Raw genomic sequence first — 14,407 nt, forward strand, 5'->3', positions numbered from 1 at the left:
ATTCCATTGAGCTGCGGATGAAAGCCTTGTATGTGGTGAGGAGCTCAGGTGTGCCAAGGAAGGACTTCGCACGACGGAGGATGCCCAGTCGGCGACTGGCTTTGGAAGCCAGATTTGAAATGTGGTTTTCCCAGGAAAGATCATGGCAGACAGTGAGACCCAAAAGCTTGAGTGACAGAACTTCTTGGAGAGGATTATTCAGAAAGTAGATGGGAGGGTTGTCCAGTCGGTCTTTTCGGAGAGACATCGTAAGAGTGTGAGATTTGTCAGGATTGAAAGACATGTTCCACTTGTTTGCCCAGTCTGTGATTTTGTCCAGGTCTGCAGAGAGTGAGGAGGCTGCAGACTGAGACTGCAGAGTTTTGTCTCAATTCATGAAAATTTAGTCACAAATCACTGCCCAGAAAAGGAAACAAAACCAAAAGGATGAAATAGACATTGGACCATAAACGGTTGGATTATCAAATCTGGACAATGTACTCTAAAGATGATTTTGAGTTGGAATTGTTTGGCATGACAAAGAGAAGAGCATGATAGCCAACGTTATAGTTAATTGAACACCTTACACCATGCAGTCTTAAGAAAAGGACATGGAATGGGTCTTTTAAACCCTTGCTTTGCGTTTCCGAGCACTAACAACATCTCTTACGAACTGGCATTTTGTCTGAATCTCGATATTCTCCAAAGCTGAGAGAGTGAGCGGAAAATTCGATTGGTTGAGATGGCATAATATTTTGTCCCAGTACTGCTAAATTGAAGAGTTGTGTTCTACAGTGTTCAAGTATATAATTCAATTGAAATAGAAGAAGAAAAATACATAAAATGTCATAGCCCCCGTGGTTTTAGTAATTTTGCTGTATTGAATTAAAGGCCGCCAGTCGACCATCTTTGGTCAGATTACAAAACAAAATCTTCTGCACATGTATACTCATCATGTATTGTCTTTGTACCAAGTTTGAGCAAAATCGGTCTGTGCATGTCCAATAAATGGACGGGGACACGTTTAAGTAACAAAATGGCCACAGTCGGCCATCTTGGATGTGATCTCAAAAAAAAATGACGTGCATATGCAAGCCATCTTTTTTTTTTCTGTGTGCCAAATTTGAACAAGATTGGTAAGTGCATGTCCGAGAAATGGTTCAGGATGTGGTCAATATCGGGTTTATAAAAGCTAAAATGGATGCCAGTCAACCATCTTTTATCAGATTGCAAAATAAAGTGAGGTGAACATATATGCCGTCATGTGCTGTGCTTGTGCCAAGTTTGCACAAAATCGGACCATGCATGGTCAATAAATGGTTGGGGAAACATCTACGTAATAGAATGGCCACCAGTCGGCCAACATGGATCTGATCTAAAAAAAAAAGATGGGCATATGTATGCCATCATTCATTATCTGTGTGCCAGGTTTGAACAACATCAGTAAATGCATGTCGGATAAATGTTTGAGGACGTGTTCAACATCGGGTTTTTTTACAACTAAAATGGCCACAAGTCGGCCATCTTTGATAGCATAGCAAAACAAAACGATGTGCATATGTATACCATCATATATTATCTTTGTGCTAAGTATGATCAAAATCAGTCAATACATCTCCGAGATATGGTTGCAGACGGACCAGACCGAATGCTTAAGCCCCTGTTTTGGACCAAGTCCAACGGAGGCTAATAAAGATTTAAAGGTTATCGAAAAAAAAAATTTGGAAGTTTACTCATGGCAATTATTCCAATTCTGGTCAAATATAATAACCTTCATGATGAGAAAGCAAAATAGGAGATGCAACTTCCTGAGAAGTTTCAATCACCTCAGAGATGAACGCGACAACGATTAACTTTCTATTTTCCTTGCTCACAGGAGTTGCTGTGGTCAATATGTACAAGCATGACCAGCTGTATGGACTGGACAAGGATATAAAGGCAGATTAAGGCAAAAGTATTTGCCAAAATTATGTTCAAATCATCTGCAAAATCAAAACTTTTATTTCTGCTCATCTTGCTTTGCTGTGCTTCTGTTTCATGGTTGATCTATTACTGTTGTAAATATTACTATAGTATTGATATATACCTGCTGTAACTGTCTTGCGGAGGGATTATGCTCCCGAAGCCAGGCTGAAAGCAAAGAATCCCGAAAGGAACCTGTTACACCTCGTCGAGTCTGAATCTGGCGCAAAGTTTCTGCTCCTGGCACCAGCTCTACCAGGCCTTTGAAACAAGGGGGCAATGTGAATGAGGTGTGTGGGGGAGGGGGAGGCAGCAAGGCGTGCATAACTGTGAAGAGCAGAATATTATACCAGGAAGAGAAGTCAGATGTGAAAACAATGACAAAGCCACTGGGGATCCCCAACTTCCACTCTGTACCTTGCCGGTAGCCAGTGGGTTGGCATCTGAATGAGACACAATGCATGTCCAAGCCATCCCTCAGCCACAGTCTGTCCATTAGAGCCATCAACTGCAAAGCCAGAGCATCTTGCCTCATGTCATCACCAGTCTGTAAGACAGACAATGGGGCAATACAGATGGCCATGCAATGAAGCATGTATCCCAAATATATTCGTTGAAATTCAACCCATTATCATATTACAATGTAATGTGAGCAAATTTATATATAAATAATTAGGTTGACCAAGTAATACTTCTTCTTCTTTCGTACGCAGCACATGGCTGTGGGGTAGCCTCAACGGCTGAACAAACATTGCCGCTGACGCAGTGCCGTCTGAGATTCGTTTCTTCAGCTTGACCAAATGCAACAATACATGTTCTTATTAAATCAAACTTGGTGGAGTAATGAAGGAATCTGCAACATGAGTGCAGTCTATCTTCACTGTCGTCTATTTGAATATTATAGCACATCTCATGTCATGCTTTCATATCACTTCACATATCAGGTCAATCAGTCAGTGTGTACACGGAGTCATCAGCACAAATTCAATGTTCTGGAACATACACCATACTGCCTAAACAAGTGCATGAACAAAAAGGGTCAAAATTAAATGGCAAACAATCAACGAAGGAGAAGCCATAGAATAACAATTTGTAAATAAATTCCAAGATGCAGGTTTAACTCCAGTGTGGCAGCTACATTCAAGTGTAAGGTGTGCACAGAGGGAGCTGCAGATGGAGGAAATGTTGAGTTGGATCTTGGAGACGGCGTGAAGCTGGAAGGTGTGAAAACATTTTGTTACCTAGGAGACGTGCTGAATGGAGAAGGTGGATCAGACTCGGCAACGGTTGCTCGAGTGAGATGTGCATGGAAGAAGTTTCAGGAACTGAGTGGCGTGCTGACGAGGAGGGGAGTGTCGTTGAAGCTGAAGGGAAAGGTGTATGCTGCATGTGTGAGAAGTGTTATGATTTATGGGAGCGAGACATGGGTAATGAACGTAGAGCAGCAACGAAGGCTGGAAAGGGTGGAAATGCGAATGGTTCGGTGGATGTGTGGAGTATCGTTGAGAGAGAGGAAGACAAATGATGAATTGCGAAAGATGATGGGAATAGAGCCTGTGATGGATGCTGTGAAGAGAACAGGTTGAGATGGTTTGGTCATGTGTTGAGGAAGGATGAAAGTGACTGGTTGAGAAGAGTGATGGAAATGAATGTAGAAGGAAGTAGAGGACGGGGAAGACCGAGAACGACTTGGCTAAAGATGGTCGAAGAAGAAATGCGGGCAAGGGGGTTAACAAGGAGAGATGCAGAAAATAGGGCAAGATGGAGAAGATTGTCATGGGGACCGCAAGGCTAACCCCCGCTCTAGCAGGGAAAATGGCCTTAAAATGCCTGTTGTTGTTTGTATGCAGGTTTAACTCACCTTGAATATAAACTCCAGGTTAGGAGCACCAGGGTGGGCATTAAGAAAGGATAGCCGAAGTGGGACGGTGTACGACGAAAAATACGAACAACCCTGGGATAGGGAAGGAGGGGTAAGTGAATCAGATAGAATGAGAATGAAGAACTAGTCTTATTGGTAAAGGTAAATATCATCATAAATGAGAACAAGTTGCACGATTGGAGGTGAAAGCAAAACAAAACAACTTATGAACAATTATTAAATGTACATTGGTGGGAAAGACAACTTTCCTGCAACAATCCCATTAGCAGAATTTCTTCCAAAGCTGTTCCTACCACAACAAACAAACAATCAAACAAGAAACATGTCGTGCATAGCACGACACTTGCGAAATCCGGAAAATAGGTTGTTGACCTTTGGCCAATGTTGACCTTAAAAATAATTGGTGGTTGGATTTAGTGAGCCAATACGAGAAATCCTGTTAAAATTTCAAATCAATCAGATGAAAATTGACAATTTTAGAAATTTCGACCTATGGCCCATCTTATTTTCGACCATTTTGGCTTATGTTGACCGCAAAAGTAGTTGGTGGTTGAATTCAGTGACCTGATATGCACATCATCTAAAATTTTCAAGTCAATCTGGTTAAAGTTGAGGATTTTAGAAATCTGACAAGGTTGTTGACCTATTGACATTTTGACTCCAAAAACAACAGGCTTTTTGCTTATGACCAACCCTACCATTTGGTGAAGTTTTGTGAAGATCGATTGAAATTTGTGGCCTGTAGGTGACTGACATACAGACAAACAGACAGAATAACACACACAACCAACCAATATACTTGAAAAATCTTCGATTTTTGCAAGTAATAAACACTTTTAACCCCCAACTGACATCCGACTGTCTGTCCTTCCATCAGTCCGGAGCCTTGACTCTAAAATGACTGGACGGATCTCTTCGGCACATAAAATTCAATAACACCGAGCCATGAGACACGTCAAATGATTTTGAGATCACAACCAAAAGTCATGTCATGGGACATATGACATTCTTTTCGAATTTTTATACATTTATTTTATACTAGCAAAGTTACCCAGCGTTTTTACACGTCCTATTTTAAGGTGGAATACTGCTCTCCCCTCTGGGCTGGTGCTCCTGCCTCACACCTAGCTCGGCTTCACGCTGTTGAAACCAAAGCTTTCAGAATCATTGGAATCTCCTGCGATGAAGCTAACTCCGAGGGCCTTCCACTCACTCACCGCAGGCAGGTTGGTGGTCTTTCTGTAATTCTACCGACTCCTCTCTGGCCTGGCTCCTCCAGCTCTCTCTGGGCTCTGTCCCCCAAATATTCCAACAGGTCGCACAAGATCTGCCAGCAACCCTCTTATGGTTAAACTGCCAAAATCAAGACTCTCTGCTCACCTTCACTCTTTCATTCCCCTTTTCTCCCGCCTCTAGAACTAACTCCCCCACTCCGTTCAATCCCACTCCTCCCTCCAGGTCTTTAAAACAGCTGTTCACCACCATCTCTTATCTTCCTTCCCCCATCCAAAACCTTGATCTTTTCTACCCCTGCCAATTCACCCCAGATCCACTTTTTTTGAAATTCCAACTTCTTTCCTGGAAGTCCTTGCAGTGTCCACATGTTTTATACCTCTCCCACCTCCCCCCAAGCCCTCTCCCTCCCACAGTTCTCTCGATGTCCCTGCTCTCAAATGTTGTATTTGTGTCCTTCCCCCTCTCTCCCCATCTTGTCTACCTCTCCCCTTATTTTGTGTTTTATGTGTCGGTTTGACTTTTTGTGTGATTAATTTTAGCTCTTTCATGAGCCTCGATCTTGTATACAAAAAAAAAGAAAAAAAAAAAGTGTGGTTGGGGCCTGTGATCTCAATGAGGTCTTGCATCCTTGTTTATTTCTACATTGTATGCATGTTATATGAAGGACAACGATTTGTTGACGAGAGGATGTAGGAATCAAATCTGTGTCGTGTAGATGAAAGCAATGCTAAGACGAGAGCGAAGTCGATGGTGCGCCATACAAATCTCCACGCTTCCCACCCAACATAAAGTTGAAAGATGGCAAAACGTTCCAAAAGGAATGACCAAACATAAAATTTTGAGTTTCAAATAATCTTGTTTTAACCTCTGTGATCCTATGTCCCCACCCACTTGGGCATGAACAGGGAGGGGGTCAAATCCAAAAAATCATTACATATTACATGTGTTCCCCAATATTGAATGCATATACAAATTTCATGAAAACAAATGTTATAAAATGTGATCGTAATTGCATGTTTTGGTATTTGACCCTTTGACCCTGCCCCAGGACCCCAAGGGGCGGGGCCAAAATGATACTGTTCTCAACCCTCTTGACATGTGCTGATCATAACTACCAAGTTTGGTTAATTTCTGCCCAAACATTTAGAAGGAGATAGCATGATAGAAAGAGCCAGGCAGACACACACTATGACAATATCCCCCCATTTTTCTTAAAAGGTACATGGATAATTATCGCACTGGTCTGACGAATTAATAAACCACACTGACATCTTTGTCGATTCCTTTCGCAACAAACTCTGGGTCAAGAGGCAGATGGACTTGACCCTCCTGTGAGAAGAAATCCTGCAAGCTTGAAATTGAAGCAGTGATGGCATCCTGAAAGAAAGACGGGGTTTTGGGAACGCATAAAGCATGTTTAGGAAATACACACATTTGTTTAGATAGATTCAGTTGTTTGGACAGTTGTATGGATACAATAACTGATCCAAATTAGATAGATAACTTCAAACTTCAAATATAACAAATTAAATATATAATAACTTATACTTACTTAAAATAATCACAAGAGCTTCTGTTAAAACAGTAACATACAAATTATTATTCACCATCATCATTCTCATCAAAGCTGTACATACGACTAAGCCAAGGTTTTCACAAGGAACTTCAACACAGACAGAGGCCATTAGGGCCCTCAAGCCTGCACAATCTTGCCAATACCCATGCGTCTAGGTACTTATATAATTATAATTTAAACCTATCTATCCCCTCTGCTGCCTCTACCTTTCCAGGGAGATCATTCCATGCATGAACTACTCTGAGTGAAACACCTTTGCCTTAACTCTCCTCCTCTTTACTCTCAAGCTGTTACCCCTGGTCCTAGCACTGTGAATTCTTTCAAAATAACTCTTCCGCACTTTATCTATACCCTTCATAATCTTGAACATCTCAAATCAGATCCCCTTGTAACCGCCTCTTTTCAAATGTATAAAGATCTGTCTCCATCAACAACTCTACATAGTTTGGTCTACCTAGACCTGGAATAAATCTAGTTGCCCTATACTGACCCATCTCTATGGTCACGATGTCCTTCCTCAGATGTGGTGACCAAAACTCCATATAATATTTCCGATGTTGCCTCAATAAATTAAAAAACAAACAAAACAAACAAACAAAAGACTTTAAAAAATAGGGGCAATACCTCTGGGCACTCACTTGGTAGAATAATGCAGTATACTACACCGACTAAAGGTATTTCAAACAGTATAATGGTATTTTAAACCAATTTCAAAGGTTGCTAGAAGACAGGGCAGCATGTAGAATCATATCAATGTAATCATAAGACTTTAAACAAACAAACAAGAAATATTTACACTTTAGGGGGCCAAACCCCCCCCCCCCCCCCCCACATACATATCCCCTTAAAGTTTAAACCCTGATTAAAAAAAAATGTTGTGAACAAACATTGATGCATCACGGGTGATGAAGTTTGTGGTCAAGTCTCATTGAAATTGTGTGCGTAGATTCGGAGAAGACAGCAAATACTTACTTTGGGGGGGCTAACCCCGCCTCCCCCCACCGTTGACTTCCTTAGACCTATATTGTTTTAATGCCGTGAACAAACTTGAGTTGCAACATACCAAAGATCACTTGCGCCAAGTTTGGTCACAATCCCATCAGCACTTTCTGAGAAGTTGTAAGTGTTTACAGGCTGATGAAGCACCTTCGTATAAGCTCCCCGGAACTTTGTTCCGGGTGAGCTAAAAATAAGACGATGAAATACAAACTTTAATTATAATCACCCAGAAATAAAGATCAAACCTGAGAGCTGAATGTGACACATATGAATAAATTATAGCACCACACTATTCAGGGAGAATGGAGTATTGTCTGTGAAACAAGGAACAGTGAAGCAAACTACTGCGAAATTGCTAAGGACAACTCGTGGTGACAAGCATCATGATGCGCTCATACCCGGCGAGGTTGACCTTGCGGCGAATGCCTCACATTTCCTGCTGCCTCATGCAGGATTTTAACGAGGCGGCTTTGTGCAGCCAAAGCCCGGTGCTGAGCGGACCCAATACAAGAGAGAAGTGCTGCGAGCACAGCCTGATTCATCACAGGTGATCTTCTGTTTCCATTCGCGAGAGACACACGAAGTTGCCTGGGGAGATATTTCGTGATATGAAAAGGTACTTATGAGAGATGCCAAGAAGAATGATGGCAATGAATTAAAACAAGTACATGGGGGGGGAAACGTCTATAGAAAACCAGAGGTGGGACGGATGGATGGACAGACAGCCAGATGGAGAGCAAACCTATAGTCCCCTCCGGTGAAACCAATAGGGGACTAATAATAGGATGGTTAAAGAAAGCAAGATTTGAAAAAGATGAGAAAAGGTATATGAGAGTCACATCAAAAGCTCTGTCAACCTACATGCAAAATTTTAAGTAAAAGGTCGAGATGATCGCAAAAGTTTCTCATGATATGTTTCATTTCAGTAATTTAAAGAATGGCAATCACACCAGGAACGTGTCCACTGTCCATGGCAGAAACCTTCAGTAAAGCACATAAAACTCTTATTTAATTAACTAGCAACGGTACCCACCCTATGGGCGGGGCTTCAATTGGGAGGCCCAAATTGAAAAGGCAAAATATCAGAAGTTGAAGGTTTTTTTTATTTTAAACGATTTATATAAACATCCGTTAAATCATATCACATGCAAATCATCAAAATTTAAACAGTATTTGTAGAATTTCAATAAATGCCACATCACTGTTCATATCGGTAAATATTATTCCATCGTGTTTGGAAAAACTGGAAAATTGGGAAAAAATTGGAAAAACAATATAGCCTATTTTACTCCAGGGGGTCCCAGGATTACCCACCCAAAATTTCGTTGCGATTGGTTTAGCCGTTTTTGCGGTACCTGGGAACAGACGGACATTTGGTGAATTATAGTAAGATGGTGATGCAGAATAATGTGCAGGAAATTCAACAACATTTCACAATTATTCTCATCCCTTATTCACACTTATTAATCATCGAGCAATAACCATAATCCTTTCAGGGGGGAGCAATGGGTTTGCACAATCGACAGCATACAGGCAGGCCTCCCACAATTAGGTGCGAGGACAACGCCGCTGTTATTAAAAAACTTCATTTAAGATTGGCGGATCACAATTAATCCTATAAACTACAAAGGCTTCTGGGCTGCGATGAAAAATGTGATCGGCCGTTGGATGAAGCGCACTGGAGAAGATGGAGATTACTGTATGTAGACATGAATAAAGTTTGACAACAAAATTATATTGTATAGGTGGGGTCGCTCTTTTTTGGGAGACTTTCGACTAGGTATGAGAATTATTTGTATTTGAGAAATAAAAAAAAAGGGGGAGGTGGGTGGTACGTTGCAACATTGACAAAGACAAGTACTTGCATGCAAGCTTTCTATGACAGAAGAAGAGGTCTTAAGAGAAGAGCAAGATGGACAACATAATATGAGGCAGTGTTTAATGCTCACATGGATTGTCAAATTCTAAGTATGCCAGTCTTGGGGAGCACTATTTGTGATGCACTCTTGTGTAAAGTAAAAATATCAATTCAAAGTTTTCCTTGGGTTATTAAACAACATGTTGCATGTATTTTACATTTTTCTTTGTTCATGCAAATTAATAGGTATATGTATAATGAAAGTGAAGGTGAACTGAGTGTAATAGCACAAGTACCAAAGCTCTAATCTACATTTTTTGTCAATCTCACAAACCACTTCTGATGTAACTGGAACGGCATTTGGTAGAGTGTGTACCTCCGCCAGGCTGAACAGTTTACATTTTATATCCCACTGATCGGCTGAATCTGCATCATCGGCTTGTTATTGTCACCTATCCAACTCATCCACAAAGTTTTATCATAATCCGTCCACAACTTTTTGATATATCATGCTATATATCATTTTTTGCCCCATCTCTCAATGGTGAAGAATTACTCAAGAGAATTCTCGTATCTGGAAAAGGATCTTCAACAAAATATATTCAATACATCCTTGTCACACGCCCAACCTGTCCAAAAAGTTTCATCCAAATCTGTCCATAACGTTTTGAGATATCCTGCTCACAGACAGGCAGACAGACAGACAGACAGACAAGACAGCAAAATGCAAATTCTCTTTGTAAATGTGTATCACCTCCAGGTGGGAGAGGGTAATACAAGTCCCTACGCTTGCTTAACACCACTTTTCGCTTCGCATGCGTGGGGTAAAATAAAACAGTAAAACACAACGGATTTGGACCGGAAACTTGGCTTTTATGAGCTGGAGGGAGGAACCACTCAAACCAGCGTCACACGTGAAGGCACTCTGGACCGGAAGTTCTAAGATGTTCCTGGTTACACAGCCACTTACAGTTGTGGCCAAAAATATTGGCACCCTTGCACTTTTTTCAAATAACTTCTCCAAAAATAAGTTGAAATTGACAAAAGTATTTGGTCTCCACAATTCTTTATTTCACTGTTAATATTACAGAACCTTTGTTTTTGATTCAGAACGTAATATATCCTTTTAAATCAGAAAGTAAAAAGAATGGGCATTGACAAAATTATTGACACCCTCGACTTAATATATATATATATATTTTGTTTGATAGCACGGCCTTTGGACAAAATAACGGCATTCAAGCGCTTCCAATAGACATGAATGAGCTTCCTACACTTCCCTATGGCAGTTTGTCCCACTATTCTTGTGCAAACTGCTCTAGTTCTCCCAGATTTAAAGGGTACCTTCTCCCAACTGCTGTTTTCAGATCTCCCCACAGGTGTTCAAAGGGATTTAAATCTGGACTCATTGCTGGCCACTTCAGAACAGTCCAGCGTTTTGTTTTGAACCATTCCTGGGTGATTTTTGAAGTGTGTTTGGGGTCATTGTCCTGCTGCAATACCCATGACCTTCGACGGAGACCCAGCTTTCTGACACTGGGTTGAACAGTGTGCTCCAAAATGCCTTGGTAATCTCCTGATTTCATGATGCCATGCACACATTCAAGGCAGCCAGTACCAGAGGCAGCACAGCGAACCCAAAACATCACTGAACCTCCTCCATGTTTGACTGGAGGGAAGGTGTTCTGTTCTTTGAAGGCTTAATTTTGTTTTCTGTAAACATAGAGATGATGTGCTTTACCAAAAAGGTCTAATTTGGTCTCATCTGTCCACAGGACATTCTCCCAGAAGGATTTTGGCTTGTTCAGGTGTGTTTTGGCAGACTCCAGTTGGGCTTTCTTATGTCTCTCTCTCTCAGTCCTGGGTCTCCTCCCATAGAACCCCTTTTCATTCTTGAATTGAGGTGGAGACAGATGGTGCGAGTTGAAACTGTCTTACCTTGTGTCTGAAGGTCAGCTTGAATCTGTTTGGCAGTTGATCGAGGTGCTTTCTCCACCATTCAAACAACCCTTCGCTGCAGTCTTCGATCAAGCTTTCTCTTGTGGCCACGTCCAGGGAGGTTGGCTACAGTGCTATGGGCCTTAAACTTCCTGATAACATTGCGTACTGTGGACACAGGGACATCACGGTCTCTGGAGATGGACCTGTAGCCTTGAGATTGTCCATGCTTGGCTACAATCTTGTGTCTGACCTCCTCAGACAATTCTCTGGTTTTCTTTTTCTCCATGCTCATTGCGGTACACACAGTGACACAAAACAGCAGAATGACTCCTTTTCTCTATTCAAACTGGTTGAATGAGTGATTTTTATATTGCAGGAACCTGCAACTTACCACAGGTGAGTTCAATTCCAAAGTAAAGCGGCTTTCACCTGCTTGAAATCTAATTATTTCTAACAACTTCGAAAGGTGCCAATAATATTGTGCCATTTTAGGATTTCCGTGTGGAATAAGCTCAGATTTCGTAATTTTTTCACCTTTTTTTGTTTTGTTCCGCTGCAAACCAAAGAAACCAACTCTTTCAAAGTAAATTGCTCTCTCTCATGCACAGATTTATCCCATCTCGTCTTCAGTTGTCATACCCTTCCTCCCGTCCATGGTACACGGAATCTTGTGGTGAGGCTGTTGCCCTGAAACAACTTGCTTTCGTCTCCTGGAAAGCAAATCCAACGGAAGGAAATCTCATTTCCTTTCACAAAGCCCGAAACAAGTGTGTGTCCACCCTCAGGAGAGCCAGGAAACAATATCTTACCGTTCTCAAGACCGAACTCTCTTATCTGTCTCCCTCTTCCAAATTCTGGTGGCGTCTGGTCAAATCTGTTTCTGGTGTTTGTTCTCCATCCCCTCCCTCACCTCAAACGGCTGACTCCGCACGTGAAAAAGCTGAATGCCTCAACTGTGTGTGTGCCTCTAAATCTTGTGTCCCAAACCCATCCCTCTCTGTACCCACCGTACCCAGTCGTACCCAGCTGCTCCTGGACTCTGTGTCCTTTCCTCCTGACAAGGTGGAAAAGTTTCTGTCAACCCTCGACTCTGATTCTGCAACTGGTCCTGACGGCATCAGCCCACGGGTCCTAAAATCATGTTGTTCCGCTCTTTCACTCCCTCTTTCTGTTCTCTTCACCCTCTCTTTTGCTCAAGGTCATCTGCCACCTGCTTGGAAATCAGCCAACATCACCGCTTTGCACAAAAAAGGTGCAAAAACAGATCCCAGCAACTACAGACCAATCAGTCTTCTCCCAATTATCAGCAAAGTCATGGAATCCATCATTGCTTCAGATATGAAATCTTTCCTCTTCTCCAATGGCTTGATCTCTGATCATCAATTTGGTTTCAGACCTGGTCACTCTACTCTGGACATGCTGCTTCTGCTTTCTCAACAATGGATGGAGGTCCTCAACGCCAAACAGGAAATTAGAGCTGTCTCCCTTGACATTTCACATGCCTTCGATACGGTCTGGCACCCTGCTCTGCTCACCAAACACTCCTCCTTTGGTATCCATGGAAATCTCCACGCATGGCTGGCGGACTTCCTCTCTGGTCGTAGTCAACGTGTGGCCCTGAATGGGTTTCTCTCATCTCCTCTTCCTGTTCAGGCTGGAGTTCCCCAAGGTAGTGTTCTGGGCCCTGTGCTTTTTCTGGTCTTCATCAATGATCTCTCTGACTCTCTTGAAAATCCTCTCTATCTCTTTGCTGACGACTCTACTCTCTGTCGCTCCATTCCTCATCACTCAGATCGGCAGTCTGCAGCCTCCTCACTCTCTGCAGACCTGGACAAAATCACAGACTGGGCAAACAAATGGAACATGTCTTTCAATCCTGATAAATCTCACACTCTTACGATGTCTCTCCGAAAAGACCGACAGGAAAACCCTCCCATCCACTTTCTGAATAATCCTCTCCAAGAAGTTCTGTCACTCAAGCTTTTGGGTCTCACTATTTGCCATGATCTTTCCTGGGAAAACCACATTTCAAATCTGGCCTCCAAAGCCAGTCGCCGACTGGGCATCCTCCGTCGTGCGAAGTCCTTCCTTGGCACACCTGAGCTCCTCACCACATACAAGGCTTTCATCCGCAGCTCTATGGAATACTGCTCTCCCCTCTGGTCTGGTGCTCCTGCCTCACACCTAGCCCGTCTTCACGCTGTTGAAACCAAAGCGTTCAGAATCATTGGAATCTCCCGCGATGAAGCTAACTCCAAGGGCCTTTCACTCACTCACTGCAGGCAGGTTGGTGGTCTTTCCGTCTTCTACCGACTCCTCTCTGGCCTTGCCCCCCCAGCCCTCTCTGGGCTCTGTCCCCCAAATATTCCTACAGGTCGCACAAGATCTGCCTGCAACCCTCTTATGGTTAAACTGCCAAAATCAAGACTTTCTGCTCACCTTCACTCCTTCATTCCTCTTTTCTCCCGCCTCTGGAACAAACTCCCTCACTCTCTTCAATCCCACTCCACCCTCCAGGTCTTTAAAACAGCTGTTCACCACCATCTCTTATCCTCCCCCATCCAAAACCTTGATCTTTTCTACCCCCGCTAATTTCGGTCCCCTTGTGTTTTATTCCCCCCCCCCCCCCCTCCCCTTCCCACGCCTCCTGCCCCCAAGCCCTCTCCCTCCCACACTTCTCCCTGCTCTCAAATGTTGTGGTTGTGTGCTTCCCCTTCTCTCCCCATCTTGTCTTCCGCTACCTCTTTTTGTATATTTTGTTTGTCTGGTTGATTTGTTTGTGAAATAAATGTTAGCTCTTTCACGAGCCTCGATTCAGTATACAAAAAAAAAATTAAAAAAAAAAAAATACATATGTGGATACCAAAATATTTTTTAATTTCAACAGTTTTCTCAATGGTGCATTATTTGAAAAAAGTACAAGGGTGCCAATATTGTTGGCCACGACTGTGTACCCACGTGTGCTATTATTAGA

The 14,407-nt window shown here is 42.5% G+C and overlaps 2 protein-coding genes across 3 annotated transcripts in view; one reads left to right on the forward strand and one right to left on the reverse strand.

The window, feature by feature from the left end:
* Window positions 1-14,407, reverse strand: part of LOC137438656 (phosphatidylinositol 4-phosphate 3-kinase C2 domain-containing subunit beta) — a 156,264-nt gene that overhangs the window by 41,830 nt on the left and 100,027 nt on the right. For both annotated transcript variants that reach the window (XM_068133889.2, XM_068133890.2), the window contains exons 19-23: window positions 8,033-8,222; window positions 6,329-6,436; window positions 3,803-3,895; window positions 2,359-2,488; window positions 2,066-2,202 (exon numbers count right to left, since the gene is read on the reverse strand). In XM_068133889.2, coding sequence (XP_067989990.2) covers window positions 2,066-2,202; window positions 2,359-2,488; window positions 3,803-3,895; window positions 6,329-6,436; window positions 8,033-8,222 — 658 coding nt within the window. The remainder of the gene's footprint in view (window positions 1-2,065; window positions 2,203-2,358; window positions 2,489-3,802; window positions 3,896-6,328; window positions 6,437-8,032; window positions 8,223-14,407) is intronic.
* CENATAC (centrosomal AT-AC splicing factor) overlaps window positions 1-14,407 on the forward strand; it is a 480,847-nt gene that overhangs the window by 13,366 nt on the left and 453,074 nt on the right. The gene's annotated exons all lie outside the window — the stretch shown is intronic.

This window comes from Myxine glutinosa, chromosome 13 (assembly GCF_964187855.1).
Source record: "Myxine glutinosa chromosome 13, kmMyxGlut1.1, whole genome shotgun sequence".
NCBI classification, from domain to species: domain Eukaryota; kingdom Metazoa; phylum Chordata; class Myxini; order Myxiniformes; family Myxinidae; genus Myxine; species Myxine glutinosa.